This window comes from Zootoca vivipara, chromosome 9 (genome assembly GCF_965207765.1).
Source record: "Zootoca vivipara chromosome 9, rZooViv2.hap1.1, whole genome shotgun sequence".
Lineage (NCBI taxonomy): Eukaryota > Metazoa > Chordata > Lepidosauria > Squamata > Lacertidae > Zootoca > Zootoca vivipara.
Genome location: NC_142592.1, coordinates 34,144,359 through 34,169,002, shown reverse-complemented (window position 1 = coordinate 34,169,002; position 24,644 = coordinate 34,144,359). Strand labels below are relative to the sequence as shown.

Sequence of the window (24,644 nt, the reverse complement as noted above, 5' to 3'; positions counted from 1 at the left end):
CTCAGAGCTGGAATATTCCAACCTTTGTTTGTAAATCTCCCGGGCATAAGCATTCTTGCTAGGTGATACCCAAATGCAAATGGTTTTACTCTCCTCTCCCCTTTTGAACCTAAAGGAGATTATTCATGGCAATTAGCTAGAATTGTTCCACTGAATAACTGAAAGACTTGAATGGATCCACTGAGCTGCTCAAGTTGTGGACTTCTGTGCTCAGTATCAATTTCACAGTTTTTGCTGAATTACAGAAGCGGCACCGCCATCTGTACAAATGTTGGGCAAGATCACAACAATTTGGGGTGACATCTCTCCCAAATGGACATAATCACACTCCCGATTGGTGTTGGTGGCAGGGCACCTGTGGGCGTGCCCACTCCGGGTGTGTGTGTGCTTCTGCCACCTGAAGCAGTGGCCTCACCCTGCCTAATGCCTGGGGTGGCTCCCACATTAGTGGTGGATTTACACTGGAAAGTCTACATACCACACCACTTTATTCCTTGTTCTGTGATCCTTTTCCCAAAGTTAATGCCCCATTGTCATCTGGAGGAGCACTCTTGCACTATTGCACAACAAAAGTGAGACCAAAGCTCCTGGAATGTTTGTGGCGTAAAAATTACATGATTTCAGCAGAAAGCTGAACAGGGTATGCACTGACTGGGAATGAAAGCAGTATGTCCTCTCTGAAACTTTTGCAGGTGCAAAGAGTCTTGAATGCATCAAACCACCCCAGTACTATCATGACTGCAAATTATCGTGAATGCACAATATATTGGCATCCAGAAGGGTCCATAGGAAAGCTGTCTTATCTTAATTTTAAAAAAATTATTGGTCCATCTAGTTCAGTATTGTCCACACTGACTGGCAGCAGCTCTTCAGGGTATATGGACAGGCTACATTCCCAGCCCTGCCTGGAGATGCCAGGGATTGAACCTGACTCCTGAGACCTTCTACATGCAAAGCAGATGCTCTGCTTCTGGGCCGCAGCCCTCTTTCAAAAGCTAGAAATCTTGAGCTGGACATGTGTTGAATGGATTGACCGTACCTTGGTCCCAACAGAGGTTTACTTGAACCTGAGAGCTTGGTTAAGACTACTTTGGGTATTTATGTCAGGAATGAGATTGAGATCACAGATTTCCTCATTTGTAGTACAGCTTCTTAGACACCATGCTACACCACTTTCTGTTCTGCAGGAGTAATTGGCTAATTGTACAAATGTCAGATAAGCTGTAGCTGTCATAATGTTACCTTTTATCTTTGTAATAAGAGAAACCTAGGACCATAATGTAAAGCTGCCTGTTGAAACAATCTGCCTATAATATTGTAAGTCAGACAAAGAAAGAGGGGAAAGGGAGGGGGAAGTAAGTTAATGTGTATTGGAGAAATTCCCAGCTGCGGAATGAGGTTTCTGTGCCAAGAAAAGACTGGCAGGCATTTCAGGTGGTTGAGAAATATTTGTCACCATTGAATGGTGCGGAAATTCCCCTCCCGTTGAATTAAGCCCCAGGTTTGAGGTATCAGTAGAAAGCTTTCTATGGAGATATGAAACAAGGACAGCTGTGCAATTGTCAAGTTTACGGGGTCTTTTCTTTTCTTTTCTTTTTGTCTCCTCTCCTCTCCTCCCCTCTCCCCTCCCCTCTCCTCTGTCTCTTCGTTTTGTAGTCACAGTTTAGTGCCATGGGATTAACTGAAAGTTTGTAGGGTATTCCCAAACCTGCTGGTAATAGATAATCCATGGAATGAGTTCCAACATTGTTCCATGAAGGTTAGTGTAACTACAATACTGGGCACCATTCTTTTCTTGCAATCTTTGCCACAATGACACAATGAACCTCTTAATGCAAACAACAGGTCCCTATTTCCCTAGTCGCCCAACGTCTTCCTTTCTCTGCATCAAAATATTAACTTCCTTCCCAATTTGTTTTTTTTTTTACCCACCCTTCATCATGAGGACCCAGGGAAGGTCACAACAGCTTAACGCTGCCATACTAATTTCAGTAGAAACAAATGAACTATCAAGACAATATGGTGGTTCCTAGAAATATCTCTCTCTGGTGTCAAAGGTCAAAGTAATGAGGTGCTTCTGAACATCAGTTGCTGGAATACACAGGAGGGGAGAAGTTAATGTGCCAGTTCCAGGATGCTCGACTACAAGCCCTTTTAAAATGTGGGAGTTTGGGCGGGGTGGGGGTGGTATTGGGTTGTTGTTGTTGTTGTTTTGATTTTATATTTTGTGGTTTTATATTTTGATTTTATTCTGTGAACTGCCCTGAGACCTGTGGATATAGAGTGGTATATTCTTATTCTTTTATTCTTATTCTTATATGGGCCAGGGGCCTGATACAGCAGGCTGCTCTTATGTATCTTCAGCATTTGATGAAGAACTACATCCAGTAATGAGGTGCCAGGCCATGGATTACGGAATGGCGTGGAGAATGCCCTCCCCCTATTCAAAACATTCATGGATAAGTCCAGCCATTAAAAACAAATGCATTTGTAAAAGAAATCAGCAGCGAAAACATTGGAAAAGGACAACAGTATGGAGTTGTCACACCACTATAACCAAGAAAACCTTAAGAAAACAAGGACACTTAAAAAAAAAGAATAAATATGAAATCCTGAACTAGATAGGCTGATTGAGATAGACCAGGCATCCCCAAACTGCGTCCCTCCAGATGTTTTGGCCTACAACTCCCATGATCCCTAGCTAACAGGACCAGTGGTCAGGGCTGATGGGAATTGTAGTCCAAAACATCTGGAGGGCCAAAGTTTGGGGATGCCTGAGATAGACACTATAGTGGGATGAAGAATGCTGCTGGCACCCATTTTTTTGCCCTCATTCATGGCTGTTTCACAATTCACAGACATTTGACAAGGAAAACTCTTCCTTCTCTATGGGGGAGGCGAGAGGAGGAAAATATAGTTTGTGGTTAGAGCATCACAGTTGACTTCCAACTTACTATCTTCATGCAAATTATGTTGTTATTATTTTTCATTATTTTTCACTTGTCAGTGAGCAAAGCAGCCCATAATGTTAAAAAGGCAGAATGTGCCTCATGACCCTCCCCCTTCCGTCGATGAGAGAGTAACAGGAGAAAAGAATTGGGATTCTAATTTAAAGCTTTTTGCACAGTTCCTGCACTAAAGGACTCTGTTAAAGTGTCAGAAAGAATAAGAACACCAACAAAGCATATGAGAGAAGATAGTAAAACATACCCAAAAATATCAAAGCTGCCTTCTAACTCTTTATGCTGTGATGTGCATAAGAAGATGCACAACACCCTCATTTGATGGGTTTTTACACCTGTTCGTAGTCCTGTATATCTCATTTCCACACTGCCTCTCACAGGTAATTTCGGTTCCTGTCAATCTGCTGCCATCTCCCCTAGAGTTGATGGGGATAACAGTGAGATCCTGTGTGCGCTGGATGCATAATACACAGCTGGTTTGCCTGCTTTTTTGACACCTGTCCTCAGAGGGAAAGATGACTTTCTTGTTCAGGGGTACTTTAGATTTGTGCCACAAAGCTGACTTGGGAGCTTTGTGTGTCCATATTTTCATTCCATAAATGTTTACATTGCATTTAGAGCTGAGTTGAAATTTCTCTGGGGAGTTTTTTTAAAAATAAAAATAATAATAAAATGTATGAGAATCTTCTTTTTCTCACCACCCACCTACAAAAATAAGCAAACAAACCTGCAGACATGTTGCCAAATACTCTCTAAATATTTTTGTGTCAACTGTCATTCTTCTCTATGATGCTCTGTAATAACATTAGATCTGGCACTGTGGAAAATGAAAAAAGCTTGCCACACTACCAGTCCAGTAAGGTACAGTCACCATGGTTCTTTTTGATTTTTCTCAGGGGTTGACAAGGCCTGTTTAGTTTAGTTAGTGAACAGCTAGTTTTCATTCAAATTGGCCATTGAAAACATTGATAATTTGATATTTATCTTCTGCTTGGACTACTGCAATTTGATATTTATCTCCCGCTTGTACTACTGCAATGCGCTCTACGTGGGGCTACCTTTGAAGGTGACGCGGAAACTACAACTAATCCAGGATGCGGCAGATAGACTGGTGACTGGGAATGGCCGCCGAGAAAGATCTACATTGGCTCCCAGTACGTTTCCGAGCACAGTTCAAAGTGTTGGTGTTGACCTTTAAAGCCCTAAATTGCCTCGGTCCAGTATACCTGAATGAGCGTCTCCACCCCCATCGTTCAGCCCGGACACTGAGGTCCAGCTCCGAGGGCCTTCTGGCGGTTCCCTCATTGCAAGAAGCCAAGTTGCAGGGAACCAGGCAGAGGGCCTTCTCGGTAGTGGCACCCGCCCTGTGGAACGCCCTCCCATCAGATGTCAAAGAGAAAAACAGCTACCAGATTTTTAGAAGACATCTGAAGGCAGCCCTGTTTAGAGAGGCTTTTAATCTTTAATTGATTCTTTTATTCTTCTGTTGGAAGCTACCCAGAGTGGCTGGGGAAACCCAGCCAGATGGGCGGGGTATAAATAAATTATTATTATTATTATTATTATTATTATTATTATTATTATTAGAGTTTGTTTTCCTCTTCCTTCACCATCCATTTTCCTTTTGTGACATGTCTTTTTAGATTGTCTTATTTTTATTTATTTGTAAGCTGTTCTTAGAGCTTTTCAAATGAAGAGCTGGTTGCAGGTGCTTTGATGGAATGGGGGGGGGCAGAATCACATATACTTGATAAATACTTGAATAGCATGCATAGAAGCTGCAGGCGTGTCCTTTCTTTTCCATTCCACTGCTGTCATGTTGGAAGTACCAGGCTATGTGAGAAGATTCAGCAAGGTGCCTGCCTCCCACACTAGTGTTGACCCCCATGATGCTTGGGAAGTGCTGGCATGGAGAGATGCTACATTGCTATGTTGTTGTGGCAGTACAAGAAATACAAACAAAAGGCTCTCATGTTTCTTAGGAGACACTGGAAGGGACCTTAAAAGTAACTTTGCACTTTAGTAATATCATGTAAATACATACAGGAAGGGTGAATGAACCATTTTTCCTGTATTCAAGTATATAATTAACTTCCGAAGTCAAGACTCTTCTCATATACCTTCCCCAGCGAAAGAAAACATATGCTGTAACAATTTCAAGAGCATACACATTTCCCCATTCCCACTCCTGTTATTTCTATTATTGTCTGATGCTCCTCCCAGGCTGCAATACTAATCACATGTAGAAGGTGGTCCTATTGAATGTAATGGGCCTTACTCTCAGGTAGAGTCAGAATCGCATCCTAACTTGCTTGAGATATCTTTCCCACCACACTGTGTTCAAGGTACAAATACACTCTCCCCTCTCCATATTTTTCTCTCATGGAAAAACCTTCCCCTGTTGAATTTCATCTTGTCATATATTTTCTTCTTACAGGTATGTATCTTACAAGAGTTATACAAAAAAGCAAGTGTAAAAAAAAAAATTCCTCTCCCCAAAAGTCCACATATAGAACAATATAAACTCCAGCAAAAATAAAAATAAAACAGAACCACAATTTAAGACAAAATTCAAAACTTAGATGACTAGACTATTTAAAAGGCTTTGGAAGGTCTTCACAGAGCTGGTGGCAGGTGATCTTCTCTGGGGAGGCAGAGATACATGCATGTGTCTTCTTTTTCCAGGATACGTCCTCTTTTTCAGGGGTAAAATTTGAGACAAATTGCATTTATTTGCCTTGAATGGCCATCATAGTGTCATAGAGTCCTCTCTCTTTTTTTGCTTTTCAAAATACTGTATGGCAATGCTAAATTGATGCAGCCAGTGGAATCCTATCTGGTAGTTCAGTCAGCAGAGCATGAGACTCTTAATCTCAGAGTCATGGGTTCAAGTCTCATATTGGGCAAACGATTCCTGCATTGCAGGGGGGTGGACTAGATGGCCCTTGTGGTCCCTTGCAACTCTACAATTCTATGATTCTACCCTTTAGTGGTCTGATGCTCTCCACCTTGCTTGCTCACCCCCAACAAACAAACAAAAGTTGGCTTTCCGTTTTGGTTTGTTAAACCCCCTCTGCCCCGCGCTCTAGTTTTACTGATCTATTTCTTTCTTTCTTTCTTTCTTTCTTTCTTTCTTTCTTTCTTTCTTTCTTTCTTTCTTTCTTTCTTTCTTTCTTTCTTTCTTTCTTTCTTTCTTTCTTTCTTTCTAGTTAGCAGCTCAGAAAGTTTAGCAGCATTGCTCCCCCTCGCCATCGCTCCTGTTCCCCCTTCCACCTCAGGTTTCGCCCTTCCTCTCTCGACACCCATCCCCTCCTCCCGGCTCCCGCCTGTTCCTAAACGCCTCCTTCAAGATCGCGGCTGCTGGGCAGGGCTCCAAAAGAGCAGCAGCAACAAACAAGGAGGCAGGAGTTCAAAGTTAGCAACGGGTTGCACAACTTCGACGCTGGGTGACTATTAACAAGCTGGAGTAGCAGCAGCAGCAACAAGAACGCCAGCGAGACAGCAACGCGCCAGCCAGCCAGCCAGCCAGCCAGAGTTTTCTTCTGGGACCTCTTTGATGTTCTCCTCCTCCTGCCTTTGGGACCTACCATGGCTCCTTTTGGAAGGAATCTCTTAAAGACCCGGCACAAAAATAGGTAAGGGGTTGTTTGGAGATTCTCTTTCCTGTACTTGTTTGATTCACACACAGCCGAGCTTTCTCCTAGAAGACGATCATCTAAAGATTAACGCTTCGGGGAAGGGTGCCTATATAAACTCAAGTCGGGTATATGTCTCTCTCTTTCTCCCCTTTTTTGCACTTTCCACATGCCTATAAATTGGCTTCTCCAACCATGGCTTTTCAATAGGAAGATTCCACCCCACTCTTATCCCTCCCCTCCCCCTTTATAAAAAGGTGCTTGTAAGCGCTCGGATACTGGCGCAGTGCACGACTTTACTACTACTACTACTACTACTACTATTTCATTTCCTCCTGCAAACTGAACGTGTGAAAGAATGTCCGAGAAAATTCCAGGGTGGGATGACAACGTCCTGGCTAGGAGTGGGAACTAAACACAAACGTTACAGCGCCCCTTATCTGGAAGCAGATAAGTTTCTGCGCGCAGGAGTTGGCTGGCTGCAAACAGCGGGGACTCGCTTGTTCATTGAAGGGGGCGGCTCATGTTTTTGTTCGTGTCCCACCTAAACTTTGCCCAACGTTTGCCTGAAAACTCTCAGGAATCCACTCTCGCTTCTCAGCAGGCTACATTCGCTTTTCAGTGTAAGTTTTGTACTGTGAAGAGAAAGTTTGTTATGTTTGGCGGGCTGTATGATGGTTTGTTGGTTTGTTTTTAGTTTTTTGGGTTTTAATCTGTTCTGAGAGCAGAGTTTGGGATCTATACGATATGGTTCCTAATTCATCGTTAAAATTTGTTACCACTTTTTACTGGGGGTAAGAGTTGGTTCGTTTTGAATAGCCTAGTCTGTCCTAACAAGGGCAGCACTTCATGTCCCCTTTCCTCTTATTTCCAGGGCTCCTATCCCCCCCTACCCCCAATAGCCACACTTGCTTGTACATGTTCTTTCCAATACTGCAAGGAGAAAATTGCATGCTCCAGAATTGTGTAATTATTTTTAACTGCTGGTGTGGCTTTACATCTTTAAGTGTAAGTTTCCTTGGAGTGAACATGATATTTTTTCTGTTGCTTTGGCAATTACAGTGACCTTGAACTTGAGATGGAATAGCTAAAGTGCCTATCGTTGCGCTGGTTTGTGTCCTCCTCATTTCTGTAATTCCGATTTGAGTTCTATTGGGATGTTTTCTATTTTATTTTATTTTATTGGTTTCATTTACATTTGTGTGCCTTGGTCTCTTTAGGACCATGGTCACATTCCATGATAAGGCCAATAATCTGCAATAATATCTCTTTGCCTCTATCAGTATATTATCAGTGGTTATTATTCACAAGTGGCAGGCAAAAATAAATGAGCATGTCTCTGTGTTTGAGAACAATGATTTGTTCATGAGTTTTCTGTTAATGTTAGAAAATGATAGCTGCTTTAGACTGCAAAAGCTATGTACTCTTATGTCGGGTTTTCTTCTGAGCAAATATGCATAGAATTGCAGTGTAAGAAGCTAATCTAAAACTCTACAGTGAACTGCGGTGGTGGTGGGCAAATATATGCAGAAAGTTTCAGAGGCCTACACTTGGATATATTCCTTTCCAATTAAATTACAAAGAAGTGACACATTTTCAGAAGTTTTGGGGGGAGTTTTGTGGGATGGCATTGGGGACTGCAGTCTTTGTTTTCCTTGAAAATTAGTGTTAGTCCCAAAATCTGCTGTGGTTTTATGACGTTCTTGTTGGACCAGTGGGGTAGGGGTGGAGGGTAAATCTTGGCACAATAACAAAGGGCAAAATCTGGAAAGTAAACAAAGGCACCCTTTCTTGCACTACAGTACTGGAACCAGAGGACAATTGTCTACAGCTTGCTCCTGGTGGAGATCAGTGTCTGATAATTTAAAGGCTGCCAAGACAGATGAAAAACGGATGTTTTGTAAATCTGTAAAGTTGTGATGAGATAGGAATCATTTCCCTGAGTAGTTGCTGCCTTTTCAAACCTAAGTAAAATCTTGCCCTAAGTCGGATCTGTCCATCAAAGTTTTAATTGGTACAGTAAGCTTGGAAATAGATTTTTCTTTTTCTTTTTGTTCCTGGCTCTGCTACTTTTGAACAAATAGTGCCAGCTAGTCCTTGTGGTTTGGGACATGCAAGTACTCATAATGCACTCATTTGTAATCCACAGAAGTGCTGTGAGGCCCATTGTTTCCAGTTCTGGGGAACTCAATAGACATCTCATAATTCCACATGAATGTCCATAGAAATACATTTGAAATTATTAACAACTATCCAAGAAATATATTTTTAAGCCCCACAGAGTTACGTGAGTGCCATCTATATTTTATCTCTGATTTATCATCCTATTCTAACATGCTTGTATATTAAAAAGTCCCATTCATCTGAATGACTTCAGTGAAGTTTAGGCAGGAGTTCTAAACATCCTTACATTTCTAGTGGATGTGTGGATCCAGAATTGGCCTCCACAGTCATTTACAGACTCATTGTTAAAACTGTGTTTATGGAAGACAATCTTACTCAGCTATGAGTGATTGCCAAAGAAGAAGAAGACATTTCTAGTATATATGTTTCAGCTTAGTCAAGCAAAGATGATGGTGATTTATTAAATTTCTGTACAACCCTTCATTTGAAAGTCACAGGGCAGTTTACAACATCAAAACACAAAAATACATACCATAATAACAAACAAAAACAGTGGGAACCCTCCCTCCCCCAGTTTAAAAGGCAATATATTGTTTAGTTAGCCAAAGAGGTCAAGATTATTTGAAGCAGATGGAAGCAGAGTTTTCCTGTTGAGAGCAAATGGACCATTTATTCAGTTTCTAAGCAGTGGACAGAAACATCCTCTTGAAAAGGAAGAACACAGGGTAGAAGAAACTGACTTATATTGAGTCAGACCATTTGGTCTATCTAAACATATTCTGACAAACACTGCCTGGCAGTGGCTCTCCAGGATTTCATGCAGGGATCCCTCCCAGCCCTACTTGGAGATGCTGGGAATTGAAGGTGGGACCTTCTGAATGCAAAGTAGGGTGTTTTACCACTCAGCTACAGCTTGCAAGCAGGATAAAATGTCCTTTGGGGGTGATGGTGTTGGGTGACAGGCCAAGTTCTACAATGAAGGTGGAAGAAGAAGAAGAAGAAGAAGAAGAAGAAGAAGAAGAAGAAGAAGAAGAAGAAGAAGAAGAAGAAGAAGAGTTTGGATTTGATATCCCGCTTTATCACTACCTGAAGGAGTCTCAAAGCGCCTAACAATCTCCTTTTCCTTCCTCCCCCACAACAAACACTCTGTGAGGTGAGTGGGGCTGAGAAACTTCAGAGAAGTGTGACTAGCCCAAGGTCACCCAGCAGCTGCATGTGGAGGAGCGGAGACCCGAACCCAGTCCCCCAGATTATGTGTCTACTGCTCTTAACCACTACACCACACTGGATATATTTAAAAGAGGCAACAAAGAGGCTGTTTTCAAATACAGGTATTTGAAGGACTGCCACATGGGGGGTGCAGCAAACTTGCCTTCTGTTGCTCAAGAGGGTAGAACCTACACCAACATTTTCAAAATAAAAGAAAGAGGGTTTTGAGTAAATACAGTATTAGAGTTTTCTGATTGTATGAGGTGCTCGACAGTGGAACAAGGATCAACTTTCATTTGAGGTTTTCATGCAGAAGCTGGATGGTGACCTTTCTGGGATGCTGTGGCAGCAGATTTGACTAGATGACCATTGGAATTCCTAAGATTCTATGAAGGCAACATATTTTCCCCTGTTCTGTGGTCCCATGACACCTGGTGTTCAACAATGTACCCTTTGTGATCATGGGGATCCATTTAGTTATCTTCACTAATATAGACAATATTTTTGTCACCACAAGTAATAGGGGGAACTAAGGAGAATTTTGTGCTTAGTCAAAAAATCGACATTTTTCCTGCTGCTTGTTCAGAATTTGCAGCACGGTATTCCAATTGTGCTGAAGATGGTAGAGGCATAGTCACTAATCCTATAGAGAGAGGATAAAGGATCCACAGAGTACTGTGCTACCTGGAAACTATGTACAGTATACCCAAACAAGCAGGAATGAAGAATTGAGTTTGGGGCAGATCATCTTTGGAGAGTTACAGTTCGAGTTACTGTGGTTGTTGTGGCCATTGGCCTTATGTGAAAGCAATGATCATGTTCACGTTTTGAAAATATAATTTGGCAGACATGTGCACTTTCAAATTTGTTGCACTTCTAGAAGGCTTGGGTGGATGCAGTGGTCCATAACTAGAGCTCTTTCAGAAAAGAGGGGTGATCATTTCAATGCGACCAGTGCCAATTTGCCATTGCATCAAATGGATTGGTAGAGCAAGTAGGTTTTCGCCTTTCCCAGAAGTGTGTGATGATGTGCCATGGCCAGCTTGTTTGATCCATTGGGGCTTGTCTTCCTGAATGTGTTCCTTACCCTGAAGGCTGTGCTGGTCATCCGTATCTCTTGCTGTCTTTTTCTGCCATGCTGTAATCTGGATGATGACAGGCTGCATTCTCCTCTTCTTGCAAAGAGCTAATCTTTTAGGAATGTTTCGACTGCGGAGGAGGAGGATACCTTAGCAGAGGGGGATTGCACATGAGAACATTATATTATGTGTGTTTTTCAACATATTATACAGTTTCTTTTTTTAAAAAAAAAATCTCTATGTGAGTCTCAATCGTATAATTTTAATATATTGTTCATGCAAGTTTTGCTAACCCGGTAGGGGATAAAGTATAAATATAAATGATTGACCAAAGTGAAATTTTGTGATTGTGTTATAAATGTTTTTCAGTTATAAACTAAAAAAAAAAAATGTGTGGCCATTTTTTCAATGTAGATCTATAAACAACAAAGCCAGGTCTATCAAGCTAAGGTTGTTATTATTATTAAATAATAATAATAATAATAATAATAATACAAGCAAACATACCCATTTTGCCAGTTCTTAAATATGTTAAAGACAAACCATCACTCTCACACAACCTTCATAATGGGTTATAAAGGAAATTTACATTCATAACTTTATCCACAAAATGGTTCTGGTCCTACAGCTTAGCCTGCTCTACAGCTTAGTCGGCTTAAACCATTACTACGCTCATAAGTTTCATCCACTGTAGCCAAAAGGGGAGAAAGTTAAAGCTGTTTTTAGATTCCCCCATTATAGTGAGCGGGAGAGCAGAGCTTCATTTTATAGAGAGTGGCTCAGAAACTTAAACATTGATTGGATTCATTAGAACACAGCGTGGTTGGAACTCAGAAATCTATCTTTCTTTTTAATGCTCAGATACGAGGTGACTTTGGGTCATCTTTATACTGTACACTGCTACTATGTAGCATCCTAGTATGCTGTTACCATGTAGCCAAAATTGAGAAGCAATAGGAAGGTATCAGTATGCTCAGAGGAACCCCCAATATTTGTTCAAGGACATCTTACACAGGATAGACAGGCACTGGCGGCTGAGAGGGAGGAAGGAAGAGGGAGGCTGCCTACAAGCACATTTACTTGCACACTTGCTGTTATCAGTTTATTTAGTACGTTTTTTATAGCTCAGTGCTGCACACATGATTGTCTCACCCTGCCACTAATTGATCCTTACAACAATCCTGTGTAGTGGTTAAGCTAGGAGTTGGTGCTTGGCCTGAGCTAATCCTGCAAGCCTCATGGCACAACAGGGATTTGAATCCAAGCCTCGTTGGTCCTAGTCTATCACTCGAACCCAGACTTGCCCACTTGACCATTGTCCATGCTGACTAAGGTTGAGGAGTGTTGTTGCCCAGTAACATCTGAAGGACATCAGGTTGGAGAAGGTTGCTCTAACTATACTTCACTTTCTCTCATTGCACACATATGCAGTCACAGAAGAGAAGGGGCGGGCGGGGAATAGTGCCTTTTACAGGTTAGGCTATCTTTGCAACAAGCTGTTATGCCAGTTATCCTAGGACGAGTCTGGGGTACCTGTAGCCCTCCATATGCTGCCAATCAACTCCTATCAGGTTGTTTGGGGCTGATATCCAACAATATCTGTAGGCCTACAAGCTCACCGTGTCTTTTTAAGGGGAAAACCAACACAGCTTTATTACAGCCCTATCTTTCTTAAATTCAAAATAGGTATGATGTTATTGTTATCCATCATTCTGAGATGAAAGTAGTACTGAATGTTTTGTGAGTGCGATTCTTATCCACACAAACTTGTGAAAAAGCTCCACTTAACAGAAGCCCAAATTATATTTTCCAAATTTGTGCATAGAAAGATAGACAAATGCTGGGCAACTGGCGATATACATGCATCTGATGAGGTGGGCTCTAGTCCATTAAAGCTCATGCCACAATACTTCTACTAATTTTTAAGGTACCATAAAATTCTTCTCGCATTAACATGAATGCTACAATATTGGGTCCATTTGCTCTACTCACAGCATGCATTCAGCATAACTTCTGTGTCCACATGCTCTCAGCCCTATATGAGTATCAATCTAACCCAATTTTCCTCTTTCTCTGGCTTAGGAAGTATTACATACCTGTATAATACCATTAGTCATGCAATCTACTCCACTAGAAAGAAATTGTTGCCTGCTTTCCAAAAGCAGTCGATAATTAACTCTTAATGCACAAATACCTGTGCTTTCTTTGCCACCGAGAGAAAACTCTTTCTGACGCTTAAATCAGTAAATTCCCAGAGATTGCTAAGAAATGCTTGCCAGCGAGCAATCTGATCCAGCGCATGCTTGCTCAGAAGTAAGTCATCCAAACAGCATACTAACATGCCTGCCATCACATCATATTAATTCTGCATTTCCCTAGTAACCTTTAATTAAAGAAGGCAGGCAGGCATCATTGTCTCTGCCAATAGCAACCAATGCAGTGAAGCAGAGGTGGGGAAACTGAGTTCCAAAGCTGTAGCCGTTATAAAGATTCTTCAGAGGAATGCAGAGTGTACATGCATACTCCTGTTTGCAAATCTGAGACATTCTCTTTCAGTGATCCCTGTCAAACCTACATATTGCGGACTCACAGCATACCCTCCAACTCCTGGATTGAAAAATCCGGGATCAGCGGCGGTGCGGCACTGGAAGTCACTTCTACGCACATGCGTAGAAGCGACTTCCAGTGCCGGCGCCGCCTGATTTCCGGTGCCCAGACATGGGCAGAGTGGCACCGGAAGTCGCTTCTACGCATGTCCAGACATGCGTAGAAGCGACTTCTGGTGCTGGGCTGCCTGTGTCTGCATGTCTGGGCACCAGAAATCGCATGTCCAGACATGCTCAGACAGCCGGGAGCCGGGACATGACCACCGGCAGGAGCTTTACGGGATATTTACGGGATATAATCAATTCGGGATAACAGCGGGAAACAGCAACAAAATACGGGGGTTTCCCATGAAAAACAGGAGACTTGGCAGCTATGACTCACAGGTTCTTGCACACATGGGTTATGCCAGAGTTGGTTGAGCCAGCAGGTACAATTCCACTCCCCTTGTTCTGCATGCATGTCAAAACACATAGGGACATAGGAAGCTTTCTTATATCAAGCAAGACTGTTGGTCTATCAAACTCAATACTGTCTCCAGTGACTGGCAGTGGCACTCTTGGGTTTCATACAGAAGTCTTTCTCTATCATGCTTGCAGGGATTCTATTTATTTATTTCATAAAATTTGTATACCACTTGATTTGGTTTTTTTAAAAAAAACCCACTTAAAGTGGTTTACAAAAAATATATATGAAACAATTACATTAGCAATAAGAAGAATTAACAACAAAAATGTAAAACTTCCAAAAAATTAAAACGGCAATAGACTAAAAGCAGATTAAAACTTGCATCAACTTTGTAAACATATGAGTAGACTTGTCTACACAAGAATGTTTTAGCAGGCACCAAAAAGCATACAGTACCATGAAGATTCCTGCCTGATATCAATAGGCAGGGAGTTCCAAAGTCTGATCCTGGGACCTTTTGCATGCAAAACATGTGTTCCTTCCCAAATGGAGTCCTTAACGCACAATGTCTCTGGAAACCATGCTCGGTTTTCCATTTCATTGGCTGCCACTTCGCGAGAATACTCTTGAATGCAATGCCCTATGAGAATTTAACAGTAGTGGCTGGTGGCCATTAGGACTGGTGGTGCAGAAGGCAGAAATGCCAATAGTAGGTGCCTGAGCCAATGATGGCAGACTGAGGTTGGTAGGGCAGTGCCCCATCAGTCCTAATGGACAAGCCTGCATTGGTGTTTAGCTAAAGCATGCACAGGATCAGACTGCTAGTTAGCAAAAAAATTCTAGCAATATCTGGATTCTTACTCATTTACCCAGGAAGAGTTTTCTTTCAATGGCAAAGCACAAATACCTTTCTCTGCAACAGTTAATTATCTACCACTTTAGAAAGGCAGGCAACAATTTCATTCCGGCAGGCTAAATTACATGACTAATGGACTCGAGCATAATACTGCATAATCTGGAGAAAGAGAAAGAGCTGGCTTGGATAGAAGCTAATAAAACACTTACTCAGAAATAATCCCATGAGTTAAGAAACCACAGTTTTCTTGTAGGGGAAGTACAGCATATTGTATATGAAGCCTGTAGAAAGAACAGATAGCACTTCTAAACTTCTCAGACACTTCTTTAGAAATGAATGTTTAATGGCAGTTGTGAAGAGTGGCTAGAGGTCAAAACAGTTTCAGATGGCTAGTAGGATTGCTTCACTTGAGATTTTCAATATAGGTCACTTCATACAGTGAGAAGGAGTAGGAGATATTGTTGTTGATGGCTATTTATTTTTAAATATGTGCGTGCTGCCTGCGATTCTCACAGCAAGAGCACCATTTCAAAGTGGCATACAGCAAAACAAATATACAATATACTTAAAAAAGGTAAAGGACCCCTGACAGTTAAGCCCAGTTGCAAACAACTCTGGGGTTGCTGTGCTCATCTCGCTATACTGGCCAAGGCCCATAATACAGTGGTACCTTCGGGGTTACAGACGTTTCAGGTTACACGTTTGCGGGAAACCTGGAAGTACTGGAAAGGGTTACTTCCAGGTTTCACTGCTCACGCATGCGCAGAAGTGCTAAATTGCACTTCCGCATGTGCAGAAACACCAAATTGCGTCACACGCATGTGCAGACGCAGGGCTGCAGGTTACGAACGCTGCGGGTTGCGGACATGCCTCCATCATGGATTACATCCGCAACCCGAGATTCCACTATATACTTAAAATTTTTTAAAAGTGTCCAACATAATCAGAAGTCAAAACCTTTTTTAAAACCATAATGCCTGCCAGCACACACCAGTACACACCAGCACACACCAAGATGAACAGGAAGGTTTTCAACGTTCATCAAAAGTGTAGCCGAGTTAATGTTTGCTTTATGTCTGGGAGATGGTTATTCCAAAAAGAAAGTGTCATGACAGGGAAGGCTCTGTTGTGAGTTGTCGCCAACAAACATTTGCAGGTTGTGGGAGATTACTGAAGATGACTGCAGGAAGCAGACAGTTTTATATGGAAGGCACTCTCTCAGATAAGCTAGTCCCTAGCTGGTTAAGAAATTGTAAATTAATATTAGAACCTGGAACCTGGCCTGTTAGCTAATTGGCACAGTGTAGGTCTTTTAACAAGGGTGTTACATGTCCCTGGCTCATTAGCCTAACTATTGCATTCTATGCTAGCTTCAGCTTCCAGACTGCAGCTAGGGGTAGGTCCACATAGAGCACATCGCAGTAATCAAGGCATTAGGTTAGCAAGGCACTGTGGCTAAGCTGTCCCTGTTCAGACACAGCCAAAGCTGATGTACCAGCCAAAACTGATAAGAGATGCTCCTCATTACTGCAGCCACTTGAGCCACCAGTGACTTTGATGACTCTTGGAGCATCCCCAGGCCACTGTTTTGGTACTTTTGTTGTTCATTTCTTCCATACTCTTGGTCCAGGGACACAATCTCACCCACAGGGGAAATATTTCTGAGATTCTCTGTAGTGCATCATATATCGGGCTTCTCTTATGGCTGGTCCATAGGTGCCACTGCTGCAGAATGCCCACAGCCTAGGTGCTGAGTGGTGCCTTTTATTGGACACACATCACACCTGTACTGATGGATCTGCTCTTGCTGCCTATTAGCTACCGAGCCAGCTTTAAGGTCTTGAGAGTTTCATATAAACTGCTAAAATACTCTGGACTGCTGATTTCCCCTCTACGCGGGTGGTGCTGTGGTCTAAACCACTGAGCCTAGGGCTTGTCGATCAGAAGGTCGACAGTTCGAATCCCCACGACAGGGTGAGCTCCCATTGTGCGGTCCCAGATCCTGCCAACCTATCAGTTCGAAAGCACGCCAGTGCAAGTAGATAAATAGGTACTGCTACAGCTGGAAGGCAAATGGCGTTTCCGTGTGCTGCTCTGGTTCACCAGAAGCAGCCTAGTCATGCTGGCCACATGACCTGGTAAAACTGTCTGCGGACAAACGTGGCTCCCTCGGCCAGTAAAGCAAGATGAGCGCTGCAACCCCAGAGTCATTCGCACCTGGACTTAACTCTCAGGGCTCCTTTACCTTTACCTTTTTACCCTGTAAAGGCATTGAAGTCAGCAAATGGAACCCTGGTAATGTTGCCATGGCCCAATGATTATTGGGAATGTGAAGGTGGCCTTTTCCACTTATTGTACCAGATCTATGGAATGCCCTCTGTCTTGAGATTTGAGAGACCCCGGTCTGTGTTTGCATCCTGCAGGCACTTGCAGATGTGTAACCATATTCCTATTCCCTTGAACTAGATCTTCCGTTTTTACTTTTTAAAAAATTATACAGCTTTATTGTATATCTTAATCATGGGTTCAAATTCAATTTATGTGTTTGGTTTTTATATTTTTATTTTTTTTAAATATAAATAAATAGAATTTGTAGAAACAAGTTCAGGCACTGAGCAGTATATAAATTAATCAACAATTGCAATGCAGGAAAGCAATAATAATAGCAATGCAGGGAATGAACTTGTGCTTTTTCTCCCCATGCTTCTATGCAATGCAGAGGTGAACGCTCACCTCTGATAACCTACTTAATTTCCATCCTACTTAATTTCCATACATACATCATCAGTGCAGTTGTTTGAAACACCTACTGGAGACCTGTGCTTAACCTGGAAGAAAGTCAATTGTGTGTTGGTACATTCAGGTCAGGGATAGCATAATCCTTACAGTTCACAATGAATGTGACTCTGCTTCCAATATTGCACTGAATGGGGGGTGGAATCAACATTGTCAGGTTGCAAGAGCTTTGTCTAAGTGTTAGGGTAAACCCAGGACTGAGTAGTGTAACTTCTTTTGCTGTGGGTACTCTGAGCTATTACATTGAACCACTTTGTGATTCATGCATTTTTATCCCTAGAGAAGTACAGTGGTATCTCAGGTTAAGAACTTAATTTGTTCCGGAAGTCCGTTCTTAACCTGAAACTGTTCTTAACCTGAGGTACCACTTTTGCTAATGGGGCCTCCCTCTGCCGCCGCCACACGATTTCTGTTCTCATCCTGAATCAAAGTTCTTAACCCGAGGTAATATTTCTGGGTTAGCAGAGTCTGTAACCTGAAGCATCTGTAACCCGAGGTACCACTGTACCTTCTTAGCATTTGATACCACCTTCTAGGAGAAACTCTACAGAAGAGTTGGGCAAATTACTTATGGGAAAGTGTAATGTTAGAAGGAAAATTTGCTATTAGTATAAATAAAAATTGGAGTATGTCTTCAACACAGCTTCTGGCATTTTCAAAAGTAGCACATGAAACTTCTGTGCAAATCTGTCCTAGTTTTGTTTGTTTGCTTGTTTTTAAAAATGGGATGGTGGTTGAAAAGCAGCAGTTCATTGCTTCACTTAGGTGTTGTGAGGATAAGTGCATTTAGAAGCTGGTTATTTACTCACAGGGTAATAATCATAGGGACAAAAAGTTCCTTGGGCATATACAGAATAATAAGATAAATACATAAATGTATTTCACAAACCTAATCTTCAAACATAATCTTCAAACTCTGTAATCACATGTTCTAAAAACATCAGTTCTTGAAGCATCCTTATGAATTAGGAATGTAAATATCATTTAAGGTCTGATTTCATTTTAAGACTAGACTGTACAAACAGGTCACCAAAATGAATGTTGCATTCATTTGCTTGTGAGGAAGTGTCAATAGTTTTTTACTAAATGTATAGTATCTGTTGAAATAAAAGTCACTTTCATGGAATCACAGAACTGTAGAATTGGAAGGGACTCCAAGGGTCTCCTAGTTAGATGCCTCGCAGAGACAAATGTAAGGTTCTACACAGGTAGGAAGAACCAGCACCACAAATATAAAATGAGGGACACTTGGATTGCCGATAGGACATATGTCAAGGATCTAGGGATGTTAGTAGACCCCAAGCCAACATTGTCAATGGTGAGTCAACAGTGTGATGCAGCAGCAGCAGCAGCAAAAAAGCTAATGCTATTCTAGGCTGCATCAACAGAAGTGTCTTGATCAGGCACCCCCAAACTTCGGCCCTCCAGATGTTTTGGACTACAATTCCCATCTTCCCCAACCACTGGTCCTGTTAGCTAGGGATCATGGGAGTTGTAGGCCAAAACATATGGAGGGCCACAGTTTGGGGATGCCTGGTCTTGATCAATGTCCTACTCAGAATAGTCCTAAATTCTGCCTTAGTCAGACCACACCTGGAATACTATGTCCAGTTCTGGGTGCCACAATTTAAGAAGGATATTGGCAAGCCGGAATGTGTGCAGAAGAGGGCAATCAAGATGATGAAGGGTCTAGAAACCAGGTCTAATGAGCAACAGTTGATGGAATTGAGTATGTTTAGCCTTATAAAGAGGAGACTAAGAGGTGATATGTTAGCCAACTCCAAATATCTAAAGGGCTATCACATGGAGGGTGCAAGCTTGTTTTCTTCTGCTCTGGAGAGTAAGACTTGAACCAATGGGTGCAAGTTACAAGAAAGGATATTCTGAATAAATATCAGGAAGAACTTTCTGACAGTAAGAACTGTTTGACAGTGGAACACACTGCTACAAGAGGTGGTAGGCTCTCCTTCCTTGGAGGTCTTTAAGCAGGGTTTCAATTATCATCTGTCATGTATGATCTAGCTGAGATTCCTGCAGTGCAGGGGGTTGAACTAAATGACCCTGTGGCTTCCTTTCAACTGCACAATTCTACGATTCTATGAATGCAAGAAACACAGCTAAAGAATTCCTGACAAATGGCCAAACAACTTCTGTTTTGAAAACCTCCACCTTCTGAGTTGCACTTAGACCACTTTTGAACTATGTTTGTTTCAGGGAAGACAGTGGACACTTCTGAGCCAATCTGAGAATTGTCCTTTTTGGACAGTCTTCCATAAACCAAAATAGTAGTTTTCCCCAAGATGACGGCTAATTTATATAATACTGCAAACAAGATATAATTCTAAAGAGAAATGTATCCTTAATTATTATTTATCTCTATGTTTCTGGATGGCAAAGTAGGTGCACTTCTCACACCGATTGTTCCTTGTGTTGGTGATAATTATGTGCTAGGATTTCCTGCATGGATAGAAAACAGCTTCCTGGCCAAGGGAGGTATATTTTGTCTTCCCTCCTGAAAAAGCAAGACTGATAGAAGGCTTGCAGGAGAATACGCAACTCCTTCCTTGAGGGAGTAAAGGATCAGGCAGGGTTTGGGTGTCATGCTGTAGTCAAGCAGGTCCTAGCCTGGTATCCTTGAAGTAATGATTGGTTCATCCAAATTGGCAAGCACTGTATAGTTAAGCAGATATAAATAAGCTGTCTCCCCAGACTTAATGATTCACCGAGTGCAAAAGAAATTACATATGATTGTAGGTAATGATTTAGTTTGCAGGATTCCTAATCTAGGGCCTGAACTAAAAACCTGCTCAGCAAAAGGAAGTCTGTTGGAACATGTGGGGCAATGGATCTCAAAAGGTTTAGGAAAAACTTCCCCAAAAGTCCAATGCTTGAAGCTCCACACAATTAGGGTTGCTGAATTTCCTGGACATATCTGGAATACTGCATTTGTCAGTAGTGTCCAGGCAGAAATTGGCTAAATGTCTTGGAAAATCTGGACGGATGGCAACCCATGTCAGCAGTGCTGTTTTTATAGAAAATAGTCAACAACTCTGCGCAAAACTAAAAAAAAAGCTCAACCATGTTTTTGTCCGGATTTTCACTATTTGAAATACGACAACCCTACACACAATGATTTTACCTGAGCCTATTATTTTGAAGGTTCAGAGGTCCATTAAGTGAGTAATTATTGCTCCTAGCTCAGGCATAGCCAACATGGTGCAGATGATGCTGGACTTCACCATCCCATATCACGGGCCATGCTGGCTGGGTCTGATGGGAATTGGAGTCGGACAACAACTGGAGGGCACCATGTTGGCTAGCCCAGTCTGTTGACACGCCCTTCTCAATCATGGGTGATATAAAGATTTGACACTCACAGGAAACAGAGGGACAGTGTTTTGACAGAGATAAGAAAATATGAGTTGCCTCTGGTAGGGATGGTTCACTCGTTCCTCTAGAAAAATGAAGCTGCCTCAGGAAGGAAAGGACCATGCTGGCAGGAATGGAAAGGAAGGATAAACTAGATAGCTTTTGAAAGGTCTCTGAGCTGGACCCCAGTATAGTATATGGTAACAGGTCCCTAAAGGCTTTATTTTCGTAGACTGTTTTCAAGGGAAAGACTGGTTTGCTTAGTTTCCTCCCAGCAGGTGGAAGGGCCATTTGGGTCACTTTCAAAATAAATTAGGCATGAGCCTATCCATTTTCTTTTCCTCAGCTTTGATACAAGACATTCCTACATAATTTAACTGATTCAAGGGTGACTGGAAAGCAGCCAAATTTTCTTGGGATGGAGATGAGAGTGGAGTCTGAACAGGTGTATTTATGCATACCCGTTTCTTTGTTGTCTTTGCTACAGGGAAAAATAATAATAATTCAAAAGACATTTTATTTCTTCAGATCTCAGGAGCCCATTATAAAGAAATTCATATAAGCTGGGGTTTTCTTTTTTAAAAAAAGATATAAATAAAGGACTTCATTTATAAAAGAAAAAGCAAAGAAAAAACCACTCTAAATGCCCAAACATCTGCTGGAAAGATCTATAGATCGGGAGCCAATACAATAGGTTGTGGAGTGTGACTGTGTGGTGTAAGATCAGATGAAGATCCACCTTGTCCATCATTCTTGTCTTGTCCATTAAGAAACTGCTTAATGGACCATAATCTGTTTTCTGTCCGGCCCTATGTTTGAGGAAATACGATGTATAGTTTTCTTCTTGTTTCCCCCCCTCAAGCAAGAACATGCATAATGGTTGTTGGTTTTCCTTAGTGGAGTCTGTGTAGACTATAATTAAATCTATAATTGTAATTCCGAGGCTTCCTACTTATTTCTGTAAAATATGATTTTGTTCCATTTTTTTTAAAAAAAAAAACTCCTGCAATTACGTGTCCTGGGACCTTAGGCTGAAAGGAGGATCATATAAGCAGCACCCCACCTGCACTTTTGTAGAAAACAAATCCAAGGCTCTCCTTAGCTGCAGTTTCAGCTGCAATATAGGAATGACACCGCACTCAACCTATCTGTTGGCATTTTGCCTTCTTCGCAATGAGATATTTGGAATGATTGCCAGTAACCTTACAGTGCCTTTGCATTCATAAGAATCAGACAGGTGGCAGGTGTCAGACAGGTGGCAGGTATGAATTACCAAAGAAAACCCCCAGCAGCGTTACCCTGAGGTTAGAGGATGCATGGTGTAAACAAACTTTTTGTGACAAGTAAAGAAGAAGAATAGATGTACTAAAAGTGTAGACTTGCAGATCAAGAGCCGTAACTGGAATGAAAACCATCAGTGTAACAAGTGCTCACTGCACTCAACCTATGGGCTGTGTTTTTTAGCATATATCTGTCCAGAGGAATTGGGCTGGATATTGTCTTGTAAGCCATTTAAATTTTGCACTAAAAAAACCCCTTCATATTAATAGAGCATCTTAGAAACTGTGCATATGTGGTAAGTGAATCCCAATCCTTATACACCTTTGGATATAGCTGAGAGGATGGTGGGGTAATTGCACAGTCAATGATAACTGTCATGACTGCATTGTATGTGACATACTGGTAACTATTCTTTGATCTAAAGTCTCTCCTCCTTACAGAGGGGAGGGGTTGTGAACGGAAGCCGCTCCCGCGTAGGCAAGGGGGCGTGTCAGCCCCTTACCTTACCTGCCCTTGCTGCCGCACCACACCTCCAGTAGCCAGCCAATAGGGTTGGCTCTGGGGCGGGGTTTAGCTGCACTTAATGAAGCCATGGCAGATCTCAGCCTCCATTTCCTGCTGATGCCCTGCTGGTGGCTAGGGCCATGGCCATAGGTGCCAACTCCCAGATTGAAAAATCCCTGATTGGCTGCGGCGCGGCAGCGGAAGTCACACTGCGGCCATTTTGGAACTGGGCAGAGCAGCACCGGAAGTCACTTCTACGCATGCTCTGCCCATTTCCAAAATGGCCACAGCACCAGAAATCACTTCTGCGCATGTCCAGAGACTCCAGACATGCACAGGAGGAGCCTCCCCGGGCCGGTAAGAATCCGGGGGATTTACGGGTTTTTTAAATAAATCTGGGCTGCCAGCGGGAAATGGCTGGAAAAACGGGGGTTTCCCGGAGAATATGGGAGACCTGGGCTATGGCCATGGCACGACCCCCAGTGGCATCAGGGGGAGCTTTCAGTTGTATTTGCATCAACAGGCTCCACTTTCTGGTTGCTAACCTTTGATGACTCCACGCTGAGCGGGGGGAGTCATCTAGTCTGTTCAATCTAATGCCTAAGCCAATACCACTCCCATGCTGTAACCAATAAAGTTGTGGCCTTTTTCACCCATTAACTAAAATACATTGTGTCCTTGGATCTTTATTTCCTCAAGCGGGTGGCGGGTTCTCGACTGACAAATCAGTATTTCTGAAGAGCTGAGTTAATCACAGGCAAGCCCATCCCAGTACTGGGGAGAATTTGGGGAGGGGGTATCTGTTTTGGGAAGGATCTACTATTTTCTGCTACCAGTGCTGATTTCTCAGGAGCTGAGGTTGTGCAGCACCAAGCATGTTACGATTATGTAGTTGGGAGTGCACAGAGGGAAGTAGGTTTATAACACCCAACTGAGTGTAAAAGTCTGCTCCAATATAAAACTTGGTGCTCTCAGGTGAGAGATAAGAGATGAGCAGTGTGAGTGGGGCAAGAGCCCATTGGGGTTTCTGGCTTCATTTAGAACAACATTGTGTTTCTATTTATTGATACAGTGTATATAGCCATTTCTCTTTTATGTAAATCATTTGCTATGGTTTTGATTGTACTCATACCTGTGTTTCTATTTATTGTAAACCGCTTCAAGATCTTCAGATAGTACGTTGTCTAAAAAATGGAAATAATAAATAAAATATATTTGCTTAGCTTATTCTGCACCCATACTCCTATTTATTTACATTTATTTCAAATAATTTGGCAACCATTTCACATTCTTAAAAACTCTAAGCAGTGTATTGTCTGAAAAAGAAACAATATATCATAAGAAACAAAACCATAACCTAAAAGCAATATAAAAACACAGGAAGCATATAAAAGCATACTCAGAAGAGTCCCAGGCCCTTTGACTACTACAATGACTTCTTTTGGAAAAGGTTAAGCATGTCCTTGCATGCAGTCTCAATTGGCACAGTTTTGTGGTGAGCCATTTGACTCATACTGACTGCCTAAGTTCTATGAGCCAAATGAAATGTGATGCAGCCTTTGGCAATTGTTGGGAGAAAGGCAAATAAATAAAAATAAATTACTCTCTCTGCGAGGAAGCGAGGACACGGTGCTTAGCTCTAGCCACAAAGAGCAGGCACCTTTACTTTTTCCCATATAAATGAATGGTCAGGGACTCTGTTGCACAAGAGAAAAAGCCTACACATATCTAGCCCCAACACTGGGCAACCTGAGAGGGGCCATACTGGCATACAGTATATTGCATTGCTGTACACTGCAAAACTCTGTAGCTCACC

The 24,644-nt window shown here is 42.1% G+C and overlaps 1 protein-coding gene across 2 annotated transcripts in view; it reads left to right on the top strand.

Annotated features, from left to right (window-relative positions):
- Positions 1 to 6,343: 6,343 nt before the first annotated feature.
- Positions 6,344 to 24,644, top strand: part of RASSF9 (Ras association domain family member 9) — a 39,248-nt gene continuing 20,947 nt past the window's right edge. Inside the window, exon 1 of one of the 2 annotated variants that reach the window (XM_035127989.3) lies at positions 6,344 to 6,598. In XM_035127989.3, the coding sequence (XP_034983880.1) occupies positions 6,552 to 6,598 (47 nt within the window). In that variant the 5' untranslated portion in view covers positions 6,344 to 6,551. Of the gene's footprint in view, positions 6,599 to 6,927; positions 7,222 to 24,644 lie in introns of those variants that run through there. The other variant, XM_060279690.2, reaches the window with a different exon arrangement.